This window comes from Alligator mississippiensis, chromosome 7 (genome assembly GCF_030867095.1).
Source record: "Alligator mississippiensis isolate rAllMis1 chromosome 7, rAllMis1, whole genome shotgun sequence".
Lineage (NCBI taxonomy): Eukaryota > Metazoa > Chordata > Crocodylia > Alligatoridae > Alligator > Alligator mississippiensis.
In genome coordinates this window covers 82,799,171-82,811,198 of record NC_081830.1, presented here as the reverse complement: position 1 = coordinate 82,811,198, position 12,028 = coordinate 82,799,171, and the positions used below count along the sequence as shown (strand labels likewise).

General features: G+C 42.1%; 1 protein-coding gene and 1 long non-coding RNA gene across 2 annotated transcripts in view; one reads left to right on the top strand and one right to left on the bottom strand.

Moving 5' to 3' along the window:
* LOC132251451 (uncharacterized) overlaps window positions 1-6,823 on the bottom strand; it is a 30,089-nt gene extending 23,266 nt beyond the window's left edge. Inside the window, exon 1 of the long non-coding RNA XR_009463535.1 lies at window positions 5,102-6,823. This is a non-coding gene — a long non-coding RNA (uncharacterized LOC132251451). The remainder of the gene's footprint in view (window positions 1-5,101) is intronic.
* LOC102564037 (T-kininogen 2) overlaps window positions 1-11,163 on the top strand; it is a 30,029-nt gene extending 18,866 nt beyond the window's left edge. The window contains exons 6-10 of the mRNA XM_059731190.1: window positions 2,693-2,774; window positions 4,058-4,227; window positions 6,830-6,937; window positions 7,917-8,003; window positions 9,819-11,163. Of these exons, the coding sequence (XP_059587173.1) occupies window positions 2,693-2,774; window positions 4,058-4,227; window positions 6,830-6,937; window positions 7,917-8,003; window positions 9,819-10,610 (1,239 nt within the window). The 3' untranslated portion in view covers window positions 10,611-11,163. The remainder of the gene's footprint in view (window positions 1-2,692; window positions 2,775-4,057; window positions 4,228-6,829; window positions 6,938-7,916; window positions 8,004-9,818) is intronic.
* Window positions 11,164-12,028: the final 865 nt, after the last annotated feature.

The window sequence follows — 12,028 nt, the reverse complement described above, 5'->3', positions numbered from 1 at the left end:
AGGGTGAAAGTGCTAGACTTTAGGAAAGCTGATCTCAATGAACTCAGGCGATTAGTCAAGGACACACTGCAGAGTAGGAGTTTTGAAGAGATGGGAGCCCAAGAAGGGTGGCTGTGCCTTAAGGAAACGATCCTTTGGGCACAAAGCGAGACGATCTCCGTGTGAGGTAAAAGAGGGAAAGGGGCCAGGAGGCTTCCCTGGTTGACCAGAGAAATCCAGGGCAGCCTAAGGGCCAAAAGGGGAGCACATAAAAAGTGGAAACAGGGAGAGATCACCAAAGACGAATATACCTCCTCTGCTCGTGCTTGTAGGGAGGCAGTTAGACGGGCCAAAGCTACCATGGAGCTGAGGATGGCAACCCAAGTAAAGGACAACAAGAAATTATTTTTTAGATATATAGGGAGTAAAAGGAAGGCCCAGGGAGGAATAGGACCCCTGCTAAATGGGCAGAAACAATTGGTGACAGACAGGGGGGACAAGGTTGAACTCCTCAACGAGTTCTTCGCCTCAGTGTTCCTAAGTGAGGGGCACGACAAGTCTCTCACTGGGGTTGTAGAGAGGCAGCAGCAAGGCGCCACTCTTCCATATGTAGATCCTGAGGTGGTGCAGAGTCACTTGGAAGAACTGGATGCCTTTAAATCGGCAGGCCCGGATGAGCTCCATCCGAGGGTGCTGAAGGCACTGGCTGACATCATTGCAGAGCCACTGGCGGGAATATTCGAATGCTCGTGGCGCACGGGCCAAGTCCCGGAGGACTGGAAAAGGGCCAATGTGGTCCCCATTTTCAAGAAGGGGAGGAAGGAGGACCCGGGCAACTATAGGCCAGTCAGTCTCACCTCCGTCCTTGGCAAAGTCTTTGAAAAAATTATCAAGGCTCACATTTGCGAGAGCCCAGCAGGACAAATTATGCTGAGGGGAAACCAGCACGGGTTTGTGGCGGGCAGATCGTGCCTGACCAATCTAGTCTCTTTTTATGACCAGGTTACAAAACGCCTGGACACAGGAGGAGGGGTGGATGTCGTATACTTAGACTTCAGGAAGGCCTTCGATACGGTATCCCACCCCATACTGGTGAACAAGTTAAGAGGCTGTGATGTGGATGACTACACAGTCCGGTGGGTGGCGAATTGGCTGGAGGGTCGCACCCAGAGAGTCGTGGTGGATGGGTCGGTCTCGACCTGGAAGGGTGTGGGCAGTGGGGTCCCGCAGGGCTCGGTCCTTGGACCGATACTCTTTAATGTCTTCATCGGTGACTTGGACGAGGGAGTGAAATGTACTCTGTCCAAGTTTGCAGATGACACAAAGCTATAGGGAGAAGTGGACATGCTGGAGGGCAGGGAATAGCTGCAAGCAGACCTGGATAGGTTGGACAAGTGGGCAGAAAACAACAGGATGCAGTTCAACAAGGAGAAATGCAAAGTACTGCACCTAGGGAGGAAAAATGTCCAGCACACCTACAGCCTAGGGAATGACCTGCTGGGTGGCACGGAAGTGGAAAGGGATCTTGGAGTCCTAGTGGACTCTAAGATGAACATGAGTCGGCAGTGTGACGAAGCCATCAGAAAAGCCAATGGCACTTTATCGTGCATCAGCAGATGCATGACGAATAGGTCCAAGGAGGTGATACTTCCCCTCTATCGGGCGCTGGTCAGACCACAGTTGGAGTACTGTGTGCAATTCTGGGCGCCGCACTTCAAGAGGGATGCGGATAACCTGGAGAGGGTCCAGAGAAGGGCCACTCGTATGGTTAAGGGCCTGCAGACCAAGCCCTACGAGGAGAGACTAGAGAACCTGGACCTTTTCAGCCTCCGCAAGAGAAGGTTGAGAGGCGACCTTGTGGCTGTCTATAAGTTCATCACGGGGGCACAGAAGGGAATTGGTGAGTATTTATTCACCAAGGCACCCCCGGGGGTTACAAGAAACAATGGCCACAAGCTAGCAGAGAGCAGATTTAGATTGGACATTAGGAAGAACTTCTTCACGGTTAAAGTGGCCAAGGTTTGGAACGGGCTCCCAAGGGAGGTGGTGCTCTCCCCTACCCTGGGGGTCTTCAAGAGGAGGTTGGATATGCATCTAGATGGGGTCATCTAGACCCAGCACTCTTTCCTGCCTATGCAGGGGGTCGGACTTGATGATCTATTGAGGTCCCTTCCAACCCTAACATCTATGAATCTATGAATCTATGACAAGGGAGTGACTGCTGGACTATCTGAGAGACTTGCTAGTTAACCTGAAGCTCATCACTTGATCTGCTTGAGCTTCCATTTCCTACTCTGCCAAATGATTCATGAATTCAGCCAAACTACAACTGTAAGACTGATCACATGGCTTATATGACAACCCCTTAGCTCCTCGGCTGTTAAACAACCTTATGAGCCAACCATGTATGGCCCTTGGTAAGGATCAGAAGGTCTTGGCAACATATCTGCAGGGCATCTTATTTTTCCTGATCAGAAACTGCTGGGCTTGCACCCTGTCTTTATGCCCACCAATACAGCTCAAGAGAAAATGTGTTGAGAACAATGTAGTTGCACTATTGTGATGGGAGCTATGATCACCCCTCCAGTCTCTCTCTCCCTGCATGGCCCAGGGTTTTGTTTGGGGTTTTTTTCTTCCTATGAGGAGGACCCATGGGACATTTACATACGAGTTTAGGATTCTTAAAAGCTGTTTTTTGTTTTTTTTAACTCAGCATGTAGGTAACTGTGTAGCCAAGGCTTTTGTGGATCTCAGCAACACACTTGTTGATGTTACACAGCAATGCAAGTTTCCAGGTATGTGGAAATTACCATAATCTGGAAAGTGTTGAAACTCCAGCTGATGTGTTACAATTACAATTTACTGTGTAATCAAAATGTAAAGGGATTGAGAAAATAATGAGAGGAGAAATGCTGCTGGGAAAGAAAAGAAATATCAAAGGTCTTTTCCCTTCTCACCAGGAAATATTAATGCACAATTTTCTCATTTCCTACAAGTATGTAAAACAGCAGGGAAAGTTATTATCTCTGATCTGTCCACCATCTTCTGTCTACTATGGCATGTTGGGCTGGCCACTAGGCTCCATACAGGGATTACCTCGATGATCTCAGAGTCAAACCCACTATAAAAGTTTGCAGGGCAGCTTAGACAGCACATCTTTTAACATACATTTTATTTACAGGTAGAATAAACTTGCTTACTCCTTTCTACCATCGTAGTCCAAAGAGGACCTTTTAACAGACATTAATGTCACACCATTCATCTTCACTAAGCAATTTTTCAGATACGCTTCCAGAAAATCTAGATTTTCCCAAGAGCTCCAGTCCACCCTCCCACATGGCAGAGAAGTCCGCCACATAGGGCCTTCACAAAGATACAGATGTGTCCAGAAAAGACAGTACAACATGGTCACAACTAGGTTTTGTATGTATAATCCTCTTAAACTACACGGCCATCCTAGCTGGTGTCTTCCCAGATCCTGTCCACAGATGTCTAGTGCTGTCACCATTTGTATTTCATTATTCTTAAATTTGATACCTTGGAAACCTTTTCAGGGATATCATTTCCCACCTCAACCTGATTCTGAAATAGCTATTTTCCTCTGCAGTCATGGAGTACAATGTGAACATACCCTTGATATGTTCTACTCCAAAGAATGCTAATGATAGTCTTAAAAATACAGTTGTTCATGCCTTATAATGTGCACTCAGAGATCTCAAGGCTTGAAGTTGTCTCATATCCTCTAATCCAGACCCTCATCCAGTTGCAGATGAGTCTGTATCTGTCTTCTCCACTGGCCTCACTTTATGTATATCTCTCTCACTTCTAGGAGAAGCAGATTATTGATCAAAAGCCCAAAGTAGCCTTAAATGCTGAATATACCTCTCTCTCAAATACATCAAGGATATAGCAACACATACACCTCCCATATCAAGCTCAAAATATTTAGGTTCAGTCTGTCAGGGTCAAACACATTCCGTTCAGATACTGTGGGTTTCCAAAAAGATGGTTCCCCAGGTCTAATACACACTGAATCTTTGCCTCTTTAGATTTACATGTAACCCAATGTTTCTTTCAGTTGAGGAAACTGTACCTCCTCCACAGATGTGTCCTGGCTGTCCAAAGCGCATCCCAAATGACAGTCCAGAACTGAAGGAAGTACTCAAGGCTTCCATGGAGAAGTACAATTCAGAGAGCGATGATGATTTCTACTATAAAGTTGAAAGTGTATTCCACAGCACAGTCCAGGTTGGGATTTGACCATCCTTCTTAATTCAGTTTTATTTAACATAATCCCTCCTTATGTTGTAGAGATGGGCCTAGGATGTGGTATATCTACAAATCAGAGCTGAATCAAGACTCAGTTTTGGAACCCTGGTAGTCGGTACACTTGTCCTACTGTTTGAACCACTATCACCTGTACTTGCAAAATTGCAACCATCTTAGCTTGTATCCAAAAAGGAGTAAAGAAAAAAGACACTCCTTAAATACCATTTCAATACAACCTGGACCCAAAATCCTAAGGATAGGTACAGATTCAGGGATATGGTATGTCCTTCTTTTCAACATTTCATGGCTGTCCATGATGGAAAGTAGGTAAGACTATTCAGTGCATCCTCCAGGCTCAGCATTCTGTCCTGTTATATTCTCTGACATCCTGTCCGAAAATGGCTTTAGTGAGCTCAAAAATGTTTTTTCTCCTGATTTCTTTGATAATCTGATTACTTGCATCCAAATTCTGCACTTAATAGCAAACCTTAGTAACTTCACAGAAATGGAATAGAATTACTGTAGATTCATACCACTATAAAATCTCAGAACAGAATTTCAATCATTCTGCTGTATCCAAATATGATCCTTATCTTTAACTTGTCTATATATGAGAATGCATAGTTATGATACTGTATAAATAAATAATTCCTATCTCAGACTCCAACAGGTCTCATTGTCAGGAAATACTGAACATTCGTTATATATTTTCCTTTGCTAAATGCCTTATAGAGGAATACAAACCTCTTTTAACCCCTCTAATAGATTCCTTTCCTTCAGTGGTGTTTTAACAATTCAAATACTTCTAAGCAGTTATCATTTCAGTACTGGGAGCTGTGATCTTAATACTCACTGCTGAAGCTTTCAGTTGACAAACACTTCTTGTTTGTAGCAAGATGCACTGATTAAAACCTTGAGTGATGAGACTCATTTTCAAGGTAAAAATATTCACCTAATTGGGAAAAAAGAAAAAACAATTTAATTTAGACACTGCATAGAATTAAAACAAACAAATCTCCATCTTTTCCACTTCCCCAAATTGTACCAGCTACAACATCCTGCTTATTTGCCTTTCTGCAACATGCCTTCTTTTATACTGCCCCATGCCTGTAAGCCACCATTCCTGGGCTGCCCTCTGTATCTTCCTACTGACATCCCTCCTCATTGGTGTGGTCTAACTGTCACTAAATTCAAGGAAAGGCTTTCATTGACTTTGGTGGGTGTTAGATCAATATCCACAGCCCACTTCTTCTGTGAAGCCCACAACAAAGCTAGCCAGCTAACAGAGGTGGGTAATCAGCAGCAACAATTGTCTTCAGCATTATATAAATACAGTGAAAAAGACACTATCATCCCAAAGAGTTTATGGTCTAAATACAAGGCAAGAGACACCAGAGAGCAATTAGGGAAGCATGAAGAAACAATGATACAATTGCAGGTAGCATGATTACCAGTTAACAATTACCAAGATTTCTGTAGGCAGTACAGAAAAGGGACTTAAAGGAGGAGGAGAAGGTAGCTTTCCAAATGTGTATCAGGAGCTCTTCACAGTCATGAGGGGCAGCAGGGAGGAAATGTTTTTGTGCACCCTACATAGTAAATCAAGTTATCTTGCTGCTCTTCCCTGGGCTTCTTTCTTCTGTCCTGTTCCTACTGTCTGCATAGTCCCTTTTCAAGCTATGACCACAGTTATACAAATGTTTTCAAGATAAGTATCACAGGTGACAACCTGAAACTAGAGAAATGAAAAGAAGAACCCCATTGACTTCAGTAAAGCCAGTATTTCATCCTGCCTCGTTTTCTCTACATCATTACTTACTACCCTTTTTACTGCCATAAGAAATACTAGGCACATCTACACACGCCCCTGACTGCACTTTGTATAGGGCAGTTCGGGGAGCGCAGGCTCGTTTTTGACCCTACTGCGCAGTAGCAATGAGCTACTATGCAGTAGCTTGTTGCTACTGCACAGTAGTGGTGGCATCATGGTTAGTGCCTGCCAACGCTACGTCACCATAACGATGAGCTTTGTCACCGTAGTTCATCGCTACAGCAATGTAGAGTCTCGTGTAGATTAGCCTGCTGTGTAATAACACTAACAGCAACTAGTACCAGGTGCATTGCTTCATCATTACAGTTTAGCTCTTTAATGTCTTTGGCAAACAGTTCTACTGATGCTATATTTGTTTTCCACTGACACATTAAAAACAACCCTTTATTTTATCCAAATCAAGGTCTCTTTACATCATATTTGGATCTCCCCTGAGATGTCTCTAATGATTTTCTTTGTTATTAATGAAACTACTGCAGGCACTGGGGAAAACACAACAAGCATTGTGGGCTGTATGTCATTTTGCCCTTTATATTCTTTCTCCTCCAGTTGCAATACTATGATAAAATTAGCAAGTAGAATGGAGTACAAAAATGAGTCAATCAGAAATGTATGAAGAGTACAACATTTTTAATGATCACAACCCTGCTGCTCAGTTGCTTCTTTTTAGAGCGCTGTTTTTTTGGTTCGGTGAATCCCTTACCAAAAAAGGCATATTTAGTGAGGAAAATCTTCTGACTGATTTTTCAGGTGGTTGCTGGAAAAAATTATGAGATAGAATTTCTCATTGGGAAGACGAACTGCTCCAAGTCAGAAGTGGAGAAACTAAATGAAGACTGTAAAATTGTAATTCCTAAGGTAAGTAATTAGGATGCTACGGGCTACCACATCCAACACCCGTTTCCTAATTCACCAAACAGACTGACACCAGAGAATGTATATGGTAAACTCATGTAAAGCAACATAATTGTGTTTCTAGGTTCAGTTGCCTCTTCTGCTAGCCAACCAACTCAATAAATATCAGCCAATCCTCATGCCACAGGCTCTGTACATGGTGCAAAGTTGATGGGACAATTTGGGGCCATTTCCTCAGTTGTGAATCCAGCTGGAAGGTGGGAAGGAGCAGACAGGGTGTGGGAGGGCCCAACTACCAGAGTATTGTGTTCCTGAGGGTATGCGCCCAATGGATTGGACACAAAGGAGAGCATGGCTGGGTGGAAAGATCGGCTGGTGGTGCTGGAGTGAATTTATTTGATGCTGAGAGGATTTGCTGGAAGGAGTCACTGATGGAAATGGTGCTGGAGGCAGGAGGGGCTGGCGGGCAGGGAAGTTTTATTTCCTTTCTCTTTCCTTCCCAGCTGCATAGTGCTCATTTCTCCAATTGAAAAGTGCTGCTGCAAGGAGCTGCAAACCCAGCTCCACAATATCAATGGACACATTTAAAACTTTTGGCCTTAATCCTTGTCTACCTCAATTTTCCCATTTTACATAGGGATAATATCACCAATACTTTCTTACTGCTCAGAGCTGTTGAGAGGATTAACTACATAATATTGTAAAGAACTGGAAATTAAAAGTGCTAAGAATAATTGTCATGCGTTAAATTGTAAAATCGATACAAGCTTCCTAAAACTAAATAAAACTAAATTGAGGATGATTTCCAGTAGAGGAACCTCCATAGTTACAACAACTACATTTTATAGATGTACATATACATTCTCTAATCATTGTGTTTAAAAGTATCATTAAAAAGCTGTATCATTATGCACACACAATTCTTTCTTTGCGATACTTTGTTGATTTAAAACCTCATCTTTCCTTTTTGCTTTGCTCACAGATATCTTTACAGTGCACAGCAAATATATATGTGGTGCCATGGAAGCAGGAAATCTTCCCTCAGGTTAACTGCAGTGAAGTGACCCCGGTATGAATCCTAAATAACGTTATTTTTTCATTTCAGCCTACTTGCAGCACAGTAAGTAGCAGGGGAGCTGGGGGCTCATCTACATGAGATGCCACGTCACAGTAGCAATGAGTACTACATGACTGCCCAGTGACAAATGCTCAGTGGGATGCACGTGTAGACGTACCCTGTGTCATGGAAAAATATTTGCCCTCCTCTATCCATCCAGTTCTCAGATTAGGTCTGATTTGTTCTAAAGTGATAGGAGGGAAATGCTTACTTGCTGTCATGTTAGTAATGTCATGAACCATCCTCTCACCCTGCGACCCTGGTGGCTTTGTGACACATAGGCTAAACTAAGGCAATGTATGATATTCTGGGCTACATGAGAAATTAACAGAAAAAGCAGCAGAATATGTAGACGCTGTTTTACTCATATGATGCCTGGTCCTTAGCTTTTACTGTCAAGCTGAAATTCGTGAGGGCTGAGGATTGTCAACCCCCACTGGACTTCTTTACTGATTATGTCTGACAATGAGAGACAACATTAAACTCCATGAGTTCAAAAATTTCCAAAATGTCTCTAATTTGTGTTTATTAGCAGGGGAGCAGACAACTTGTTTGTCTGAAGAAGCAGTTTCCAGATTCCCCATCCAACCATTACCAGCCCCTGTATCTGGGTTCAGAGTAGAGATATCAAATCAGTTTGATTTTTTTTTTATAATTGTGAGGCCAGAATCTTTCCTGGTACCCAATCCGGAACAGAAAATCTAACAGACCTGCTTAATGAATGAATCCATTTTCAACACTTTTACTGCACTTAGTAACTTCATAACGTCCAGGTCACGTGTATTGGGTGAAAATGACCACTTGGATCATGTCTATGCTACAGACCATATTGCACCTGGCATTAGACGTCAAACATGGTTTCACCCTAGGTTTCCTCCAACAGTGGCTAAATAAGGTTCAGCTGTTCTAATGAGCCATGTTAGACATTTGATGTAGGAAGAGCAATCAGTCTCTGTTGGTTAGATGAGAAGGCATTTGTATAAAAGGCATTCTATATTGCTATACAAAGCAAGGCTCTGTGTTGATCACCTATTGTTAAACACAAGGGTTTTTTGTGTAGACATTAACTAATGCTTATTATTTCCCACTGGTTCAAAATATATATATATTTCCAATCTGGCAACTAAAAATTCATTATGTAGTGCTTCACAAAATAAAATAAGCCAGGTTTTTGCTTCATGCCTCTATTGAAACTAGCCTTGGACATAAATTAGCACATTGTTTTTTCTCTTTGATATGATATCTTACAACTATGCCAAGGGCACTTTATTTCCAAAATTGTCCACAAATGAGAACTAATATACACACTTACAAAAAGCACTGGCTCTCATCTGTACTGAACTTTTCCATGCTAAAAGCAGCTAAATGTCAGTGATAGATGGTTTGATTCCTTTATATATAATCTCCCAAAAATTTTGGAATATTGCTGGAAGAATGATTCTATATAGTTATATTATTTCCATTCAGATCATAGATGGATAAGATTATGTCATTTAGCCCAAAAGACCTAATAAACATTTTTGTTAACTGGCTCACATTTTTACCTCAGCTATAGTTAGCTGGTTCTTAAAATATCTGAAACTAATGTACATAGTTTAGGTAATCCAGAAAACTCCCCCTCTCCACCAGCTCTTTAAACATTTTTGTTTAAACTTTTACACTGAAACCTCAAATGGAACGGCAAAATTTTGTTCCAAATAGTGTACCATATGCTGATCATTAAAGTAATGTCATTTCTTTGTCTAAATATCTCTCATTTCTTTTTAGATTATCCAAGCAAGAAGGCCTCCAGGTTTTACCCCATTCCGATCACTTATGCTGCATGAAATTTATCCACAGACATCCCCTTTACAAACTGCAGAAGAAGGAAAAGACCCTGACAAAGGGCCAAGAGAAAATCTTGGGCCGGGACTAGAAAATGAGGATGGACAAGGAGATGGGTGTGACCATAGAGTAGGGCATGGGAATGGGCACGGACATGGGCAAGGGCATCGGTTTAATCATAAGCCTGGGCATGGGAGGGGGCGTGGAAGAGGGCATGATATTGGGCGAGGGCATAAAAAACATCAGAAGAAGGACAAACATAAAGACTCCAAAGACAAGTCCTCTGAAGAATCGGAGGAAAAGGTCCTTTGCGAAAGGGAAAGCCAGCTCCCAAGCGTAGACAGGACATCAGAAAATTCACAGTTCCCTACTACACCTAGTCTATTCCAGTCAGATGCATTAACTACTCCTGGGGTTACGGTGGGTCCAAGAGATGACTCTTCTACCCCTGATATCCCTGAGGAACCTGTTAGCCCCGGAACTGCTGAAATTGCTCCTGATATTTCTTTATTTGATGAGCTTCCAGATCTCCCAGAACCCCCTGTTTCCAAGTGTCCTGGAAAGCCATGGAAATCAATTATGCAATTCACAAATCCTTCTGAAAATACCATTTTATTTACAAATGAGGATCTTTTACCTAATCCATTAGAAAACCTCAATCCAGCATCAGAAAAACCTTCACCTATCAATACTGATGTGGGTGATTTTGACCTTGTGGATGCTTTACCCCTTTAATTTGAACAGTCTGCAATCCATTTTTTTCAGGCCAGAAATAGAAAAATTATATAGTTATTATCTTTAGAAGCCAATACATTTCTTTGAAGAGTGGTTACCATGCTGCTACAGACAATACTCAAGAAAGTCATTAGCAAATCTTGGGAACAAAATAGAGCACAAGGCAACTCTCAGTACCTGATTCACCCCTTACAAAGGTGTTGATTAGGAGTGAATCCACTGAAAACTCTGTGATACTGATGTAGAACAAGCAGAGAGGAAACTGAGGGCCTCTCTCTCCAATCTTTCAGTAAAGTCAATTGATTCAGTTATTTGTGAGTTCTTTTTCTCATATGCCAAAACTATTACACTCACTCCCAGTGTGCTAGGTTTAAAACACTATGAGAGTACAAAGAAGTCTGGGAATTATCTGAGGGAACCTAGTCAAAAGATATCTGTAGGGTGAGGAAAAGGAGGTCACACTGTGAAACAGGGCAAGGCCCCCCCTGCCCTTGGGTATTTAAAATCATCCGCTGGACTGCCAATTAAAAAACAATAAAATAGAAATGTTTTACTTGTGAATTTCTTTACTCCTGTTAACATACTCTCCAGTTCTTTACCATATACAGTAGTTGCTTTCTTGGAGGAGACACTGGAGGGAGAGGTCACAGAATCCTAGATAAAACATCATCTCTCAAGCAAGTTTCAGCTGGAACGCATTTCCTGAATAGCATAACCATTTCCACTATGCAGAATATTTGCTATACAAAATAATCACAGCAAATAACAGCTTTTCCTTGTGGGAGAGGTTCACAAGTACCACAGATCCGAGAACAGGCTTATGGACAGTATGAGATGCTTAAGGTTGTCTGACACATTCCCTCATAAGACCCTGGTTTTTGTTGCAAACCATTGCTTGTAGCTCAGCAGAAATTTTCTATTCTGGGTGTCTACCAAAGCCAGAATATTTTTTGAGGGTTTGAGCTAAAATGATCCACTTTTTTGCAAATATAATATTAAGGAAAACACATTGTTTTGCCATGCTAAAAATTCTTACACCTCTTTTGCAAGGTTTTAACATTCCCATGGTTTGGTTCAGTGATTTGAGATTTGGCTGGATGCTTCCTCTGGTCCCCATGCACCACAATCATGAAAATCCACCAAAACCTGTCCATGAAAGAAGTCTCTGAATAATTACAGTTTGCATGTACTTAGGAGAGGTTGGCTAGGGGTTACCAGCTACATTCTCTAAAATTTCATCTCTTCTAAGCATATCCCAGCCCAGACAAGGACAGATCTAGGATTTGGAAAACTGGTACAGATGGTGCCTCATCTCATGTTACGCAGTACCTATTTTTCTCCAGGTAAAAAAAAAAACCTGAAAACTTTATGAATGTGCTAGGGGCCTAGGGCTGTATTATTCAGTTTGAAGCAAAAAA